This window comes from Diospyros lotus, chromosome 11, assembly GCF_014633365.1.
Source record: "Diospyros lotus cultivar Yz01 chromosome 11, ASM1463336v1, whole genome shotgun sequence".
NCBI lineage: Eukaryota > Viridiplantae > Streptophyta > Magnoliopsida > Ericales > Ebenaceae > Diospyros > Diospyros lotus.
In genome coordinates, this window is record NC_068348.1 from 16053308 (window position 1) to 16061152 (window position 7845).

The window sequence follows — 7845 nt, forward strand, 5'->3', positions numbered from 1 at the left end:
TTTAAACCAAGCATTTTCTCTGTCTTTGTCATGCATCACTTGGTGTGTGTGGCTAGCTGAAGTCAGGATCTCATGTTAGACTGGTGAAATTCTAAGAATCTAAAGACCGAGAATACTATTAAGAAACCCTTAATTCAAAATTTTCTGTCACATATTTTTAACACTTAAGAATAAGACTTTCACTAGGAAATCTAAGGGCTCATTCATATGAATTGATTTGAAAGTTATGAATGAAGATACGACTTTAAAATATAAAAAGATATTTTATTATATTTGCAAGAATTACATCATTAGTCCCTTAATTATATATATATGTTAGATAGAAGTCATCTAAATTCAGCATTTAGGGCACTAACACTAACATATAGGGCTCTCAATGTTTGAACAAAGGCAATTTTGTTTGCAAAATCAGCTCAAAAAGTTTCAAATGTCTATAAGGAACCTTTTATAGACATAAACAAAGATAAAGTCTCACTATAATTTTTGTATAGCGCGGGTGACTATCAGAAGACCTACAGACATTTGAATCAAGGCAATGAGTTTTGGAAATCAAGAGAAACAATTATTTAAATGTCTGAAGGTGTATCCTAAAATATATGAATGATACATAAGTCATGTTATACCCTCAAAACATCTTTGCTATCTAGATATGTTTAACCTTTTGAAATGAGTTTAAATTCATATATCAAATTGTGAAATATTGTTTTCTTTAATGATATTTCTTTTCAAGATACAAGTTTAGATTTCCCTAAATGAATAGAATTTTTTTCTTTTTCTCAAAACACTATGTTCTTTCCAAAAGTAGTATAGTTGACTTCATTTACTTGTTTTTGGTTCAAACAGAGTTGAAGATCTACTCTTCCTCTAGTTTAATTGTTACCATTTTTGTTTTCTTTAGACAAGTCTTTGTTACTTTACCATCTTTTTAAGCTTAACATATTCAAACCTCCCTTTCTTTCCTTGGAGAAATTAGAACTGAAAAGGACTCTTTGAAGATTTTTCATCCATTAGCCTAAAAAGTAAAATGATATCCTTCTTGCTAGAGATGTTTCCAACAACTAGTAAGAGGGGAAGAGACCTTAAATACGTAGAGATGTGCTAAAGGAAAGGCAATTTGACTTACAATCTTTCTCTAGTGTTAGAAATAAGAGAGAAGAAGTGTCGTTGGATTCAAAGCTTCCTTGTAATCATCTATCGTTAAAGGAGTGTTGTAAATCATTTAATATGTCGTATTTGCTTCCCATCAGAATGAGTGAAAAATCTCACTTTCATTGCGAGTGCATTTGCTTGTTGCAAGCTTAGTTCTTGTTCAAGCAAGAGGTTGTACTAAGCTGTTAGCTCTTTTATAAAAAAGTTAAGGATTATATCAAAGTTACCAGCTTTTATCAAAAACTAAGGAATTTGCATTTTTATGGCAAAACTTTCAAATTTAATCTTGATTGCAAAAGTCAAAAAATTCTTTCATTAATTGTAAGTGAGCTTGCATTTGTATTTTTTTTATTTCATCTTAAACAAAAACTAGTAAAGATGGCCAAGTAATTAAAGAATTTCTTATGAACTGTAGAATTTTTTATGTTGGCCATTTCACCCCCACCTGGCTTATTTTCAGCAACATATATAAATAAGGATGACAATAAGTCCCCATTAGGAGCTCAATTACCCATTTTCATCCCAACTTATCAAATATGAAATTAAGATAGCTGAAGTAGGGGGGCATGTTGGAGTATGGACTTTTTAGATTGACTTGATTGGGTATAGACTTTGCAGATAAATCACCAAAATTGATGAACTTCTCTTCTTGGAAGCATCACGATATACAAAATAATATATCAAATTTCAATCTCGTTATTAGAAAGAGTTAGTTATATATGCCTTTTAGCTTACCCATAATCTCTATCTATGCCTTTTAGTTATATATTGCTTTTAGTTATTTCAATCTCGGGTATGAGAATAATAATAATTAGAAAACATGAAATTCTTCTTCTTCTTCTTCTTCGAAAAACATGGGATCCGACTGTTGGTAGATTTGGTTAAATTTCTTTCAGAGACACTGCTATTTTGTTAGGAACAGGTGCTTCATACATAAAGATGGATGAATTTCACACTCTTTACAAGGTTCAATAATGGAAGAAAGAGAAAATGAAAATAATAAACATAGAGAGTTGTAGCCAGAAGAAAGTAGTCATATTGTATTTGAAAATTGATGAATTATCATCATAATACAAATAAAATTTTGGTTATAAAAGAATGGCAAGTCCCAATAAATTAAACATGGATCAACAAGGTACTCTGCAAATCAAAAAAAATCCTTTAAAGATTACTGAAAATTCATATCGACAATCCTAGAATTTCACACCTCAGCCAGCAAGCCAGTCTCCCACCCCAAGCAACAATCCAAGTAGGAGAAGTTTAGCGGAAACTAGAAATTACAGCAACACATATCATCACCACCAAACTGAAGAACAGATTTGATCTGTTGTTACCCATAATTGATGTTGCCAGAGAGATATCTTGAGGCCTGAAAATTAGAAAAGGTGATTAATAGTCAGGATACATATGGAAAATGCTTCAAAGCACATGACAATTTATAGATTAGGGCAACACATACTTCTGCATTTTGCTTAGGGAACCACAGAAGAGAGCATTGTCTGGTATGGGAAACTCAGTTTTGTTATTGGGCTCTGGATTGACAACCCGGACGTACGTTTCTTGACCGAGATACCACGAGTCTAGGTTTTCTGTTCTCAAATTCCAAATTCCAACATTGTCAAGGGAGATTAAAATTGCTGTCCATGCCCCAGGGAAAACCTGTCAATAACAAAATTATGAGACTTCAAGGTAGAGGACATTGAAAAGGATTGTATTACAGACTCTCTAAGACATTGTGGATACTAGATGGTGTCTATTATTTAGTAGACCACTTTGCACAAGACTGGGGGGGGCTCAGCACTATAATGAATGTTAAAAGGTACTCCAGACCCTTAATTCAGTTTTTTTTTTTTCTTCCCATGCAAGCACTCTGGCTCTTCTGTTCATTTTCTTTTTCTTCTTCTGTCCATTTTCTTTTTCTCCAATTCACAAAAAAGGAAAAATAAAACTGACTGGCATGTGTTAAATTACAAACACATAAATGGGAATGAGAAGCTCATTAAAAAAACAAAAAAAGAAATACACCTGCAAGTGTACTAGCCATATATGAGGGAGGAATCTTTTGCCCCAGAACTACGTAAATGTATGCATACATATTTCATACCTGAGTTGTGGTGCGAGCAATACCATCCCACTTGTTGTATGTGCCCCTGCTATTCTCTGTCCACTCACCATAATCCATCCTGCAATCAATTAATTGAAAATATTGGTGCTTGTAAATGTGTGTATCATGCAAACATCTAGATGTGTTGAAGCTTTGACAGAAAGGAAGGTAATTCTCACCCGACCACAAAAAAGGCATAGCCATCCAAGTGATATGTCTGCACCTTGGTGTTATTATTTTGCAGTATAATTTCCATAAATCCCTTATATGTACCATTGATTACTGATGTTGCCATCTTAGGTGGTCCTGTGATTGGCTTATTGGGGAAATCGAGCTTGTACACTCCCTTCAATTTGAAATGGTCAGCAAGCCTGATTGGGGTGGCAGGATTGACAAATGATATTCCACTAAGTGTCGTCCGCTGTTTCCCATTGATCGTCACTGGTGGCTTGTTTTTTAAGACATAAAGGTCAGTCACATTAATTGAGCCATATCTAAAGGAGCCTTGTGGATTGGGACGAGCGCCACTGGCAGATACATTCCACCTATAATGTTGACCACAAAACTAATCAGAGGGGCAGTATCAATAAAATGTTCTTCAGAATTAAAAATGAGAGAAGGATTTTCCAAGATTTAAAAGAAATGAAAACACAAAATTACTCCGAACGCTTAAAAAACATAAACAGATCTTACACGCATATTAGCAAAATTTAGCCACTAATATCAGGAAGACCAGGAATAACATCATGAGCAATCACAGTTTGTCCCAATCTGTCTGTTTGTTTGCCTTTTTTGTCTGTTTATCTATTTTTCCTTCAAAATTTTAGTCATTATTATGATTATGCTTCTTTTTTCATCACATACTTAAATTTTTAAACCAATATCAATGACTTGAAGACACTGTGGTGCATGTAAGGGCAGAGGGAGTAAAAAGAAAACCAGGATAAATTAATGAGACATCACGAACGAACCTGATGGATCTGGCCTGGTTCATGGAGAAGGTTTTATCAAATTCATCATTTGGTGGGTCTGGAAGGGGGCCGGATGCCTTCCCTTTTGAATTTGAATAGTGCAAGATGGCAACACCAGTAACTCTTTTCCAGAGTGATTCATTCACAAACCTGGCACTTGCTACAATGTAGTAATCCGTACTTGCATTCTGATCCATGGTTACCAAGAAAGAATACGATTGTCCAACGTGAATGTCTAAGCTAGTGTAGTTTTGCTGCACTGTATATGATCCCTCTGTTTCAGCTAGAAGCAAGTTATGGTTCTGAATTCTGAAGTTCAAACTTGTTGATGCTCCAACATTGTGTACACGGATGCGATATGTTTTACCTGAGGAAACATCATTATAATAGACAAGACATCAAAGAAAGATTACAGAAAAATTACAAGGAATAATACTTTCCAACACAACTAGAAAAAACAGATGCATTTGGTGTATGACTTTTCCTTTAGGATGTTTATTATGATCTATAACAAGTATTAATAGCTATCTGTTCATATTCCATTTTGTATGCAATGATGTGGATGGGGGAAAGGTTCCCCTAATGAGTAGGCCCTTTTTTCCCTTTGGTTTGTGTTAATGTCTAGACGTTGTGAGCTGAAGGAGGAGACTCCAACTAAAGTTTAAGTTTAGGAGTGCATATACAATACTCTTGTCCTGAAAAGAAAATAATAGAAATTAAAATAAAATAGAGGAGGAAGAGCAATGCTGATGAATATAGCTTGTCGCTACATCCAACTTCAGCATGCGGCTAAAGTTTTTTCTTCTATTCGTGATTAATGAAGAGAAAATTACATGGAAATAGCATTTCATAGGTCCTGACATATATAAAAAGAAGTTATCATAAAGTGTCAATTCCAATGATGCTCAGATGGTTTACCTGCCACCATGAATCCAGAGAATTAGCCCAAAATATCAAGGGAATTTTCTTTTTTCTTCTTATAAGCATTTGAAATAAGGTGCTAAGACATGCTTTCAATTCTTAAAATTAACATTTAGATCTCTCTAGTTTGAAAATGTCCTTATACCTCAATTTTGAAAATTGAAAAGATTTAAATAATTATTAGAACATCCTATCATGAATGTAGTGTCAATTCCTGCCATATTCTGATGGTATAACTGCCACCATGAGTATAGCCAACATCATCCTATATCATAATAGTTTAAATAATTATAAGAGATAAAAAATAAAATAAAAACAGAAAAAACTGGCACAAGCTGGAAGGTAACAAAACCAGATTATGCTTTTTGCTTCAGAAATAGGTTGATGCACAGAAAAGCTAATTCTAGGAAGGAAAGAAGTCAAGGTCATGGCTCATTGACTACAAATAATCAGTTCCAACTTCTAAATTCAGGAAGTTCCGTTTTTCTATATATAATTGATAAACCAATTCCATTTGATGACAGACAGAGTCCTAACAGATTCTCCATAAACAGTGTCCACCAAAAATGCTCACCTGGGTGAACATGAATTGTTTCATAGTCAATGCCGTCAGGAACAAGTGAATTATTATATCTGTAAGGGCCTTTTCCATTAATAAGAACCCCATCTGGCATCCCAAGATCTTTCCCTGCATTAAGGGCCTTCCTCAAAGCCTACATCAAACCAAGACCAGAAATTAAAACATTAAATGGTCAGCTTCATTACACACCTAAGAAGTTAATATATTTGTAGCAATTCATCAAACACTAACCGTGTGGTTCCTGGTGTACCAATCACCAATCAAAATCGTGATATCACCATCTGGGGTATCAAAAGGAATTGCGATTATAGGCCTGTTGTTAATGATAAAGCCACCAAACCCACCGGAAGCTCGCTGAAAATTAAGGGACGGGAAGTAGAAGTAGCTCCCAATCTGATCCTTGACTTGAAATTGGTACGTCCAATTCCACTTTGGAGGAATGGGGCAATTCGTGCCCAGTACCCCGTCTTGCCAAGAACATCGTCTCTGTTGAATCCCAGCCCTGCACCAACCCATCACTGTAAGTCCCAAGAATTCAAATACAAATCAAATTTAACCCAAACAGAAAGAGTTCACTGGAAACGTTACCAAGTCATAAGAAGATCCTCATCCAATTTGTTCCGTACATTGATGACCACATTGTTGTTCGTAGTCGCATTAATTGTTGGCCCCGGAAAATGTCCATTAATGGCGATAACCTGAAATTCAAAGCAATGCAGCTAAAGGGAAGAGAGAGAAACACTAAAGAAAAGCCCAACATTTTTCAGATCTGAGGCGAAATCACAGCAATGAAGCGTCTACAGAAAGAGAGTGAGAGAGTGGAGAGATCTGGAAGCTCACCTGTTGGGGCACACCCAGCGGAGAAGCGGTGATGTAAGAGACCTCAAAATCGTAGTTAACGAATGGATCTTCAGCGAGAGAGAGGGCGGTGAAGAGAGAAATGTAGATGAAGAGCACAGAAACAACAGAAGGCGAAGGCGAAGCCATGTAGCGACTTTTACGAGAGCTTTGCTGTGCTTTTTTACATTATCAGAAAGGAAGAAAGAAGAAAGAGAGCAAAGACGCAGAGGCAGGCAGAGAGATGAGAGATAGAGAAAAGAGTATCCGCGTTTGAAAAAGAACCGGATGAGTGAGTGAGAGAGAGAGAGAGAGAGAGAGTAAACGGCTCTATTTTACTCTTTTTCCGGGGAGGGAGGACTGCAGTTTCCTCGGGCTTTATTAAAAGGTTAAAAAGTGACAGATCACTAACGGTTGTCTGAAGTGATTGATTTCAAGCTTTTGTCGGCAAATCTTTTTCCCCTTTTTTTTTAAAGATAATAATAATAATTATTATTATTATTTTAAGAATAAAAATTAATGTTTATTTTTAGATTAAATATATCTATTATATATTAAAATAATTTTATTTTATTATTAAAATAATCTTATTTATTATCAATTAATAAGATTATTTTAAAATAAAATAATATGTAATATTTTTTAAAAAATAAAATATATTTATTACACATTAATTAAAAATTTGAAAAAAAAAAAAAAAAGGTTAACCTAAGTATGGGTTATCTTTACATGGTCCACAAAACAAACTTTAGGAGAATAAAGTAAAAATAAACTTTTTTGTGAGAAAATTATGGCACAATTCAAAACAGATGCAACAGGAAGGATGGGGTATTCTGCCCCTTGGATGCTTTCAAATTTACTATTTTTTGCAAGATTAATTTAATATATTGTCATGTACACACCACACCACATATAAATCTGTATAAGCTATTGTGTCCAACAACTTTTTATTTATCTATTGTCAATTCTTTTACTTTTGAAGACTCTTACTCAAACTTAATTGACGATCACCTAAACTGTTGACTCTCACTGAATTGCCACCTCTAAGTAAACACTTTCACTTTTTAGTGAAGTGGTAAAATATATATGCTTATATTATCAAATAGGAATTCAAATAATTATGATCTAGTAGAATGAATTATCATCTAAATCTCAACCGATAAACTTTCAAGTTAGAGCCCACCCACGTAAATATATATATATATATGTCAATGTCAAGGGAACAAATGGAATCAGATCAAAAGCTTGGACTGTCATGTTTGTAAATATCAACCCCTTCAAAA

The 7845-nt window shown here is 34.4% G+C and overlaps 1 protein-coding gene across 1 annotated transcript; it reads right to left on the reverse strand.

Annotated features, from left to right (window-relative positions):
- Positions 1 to 2144: 2144 nt before the first annotated feature.
- On the reverse strand, positions 2145 to 6903 carry LOC127813033 (monocopper oxidase-like protein SKU5). The gene is made up of 9 exons (XM_052353716.1): positions 6566 to 6903; positions 6314 to 6423; positions 5957 to 6227; positions 5720 to 5858; positions 4225 to 4591; positions 3433 to 3798; positions 3254 to 3332; positions 2609 to 2808; positions 2145 to 2518 (listed from the first exon to the last, which is right to left on the reverse strand). Exons 1-9 carry the CDS (start codon positions 6710 to 6712, stop codon positions 2410 to 2412), a joined length of 1788 nt encoding a protein of 595 aa, XP_052209676.1. The 5' UTR covers positions 6713 to 6903; the 3' UTR covers positions 2145 to 2409.
- Between the last annotated feature and the right edge of the window lie 942 nt (positions 6904 to 7845).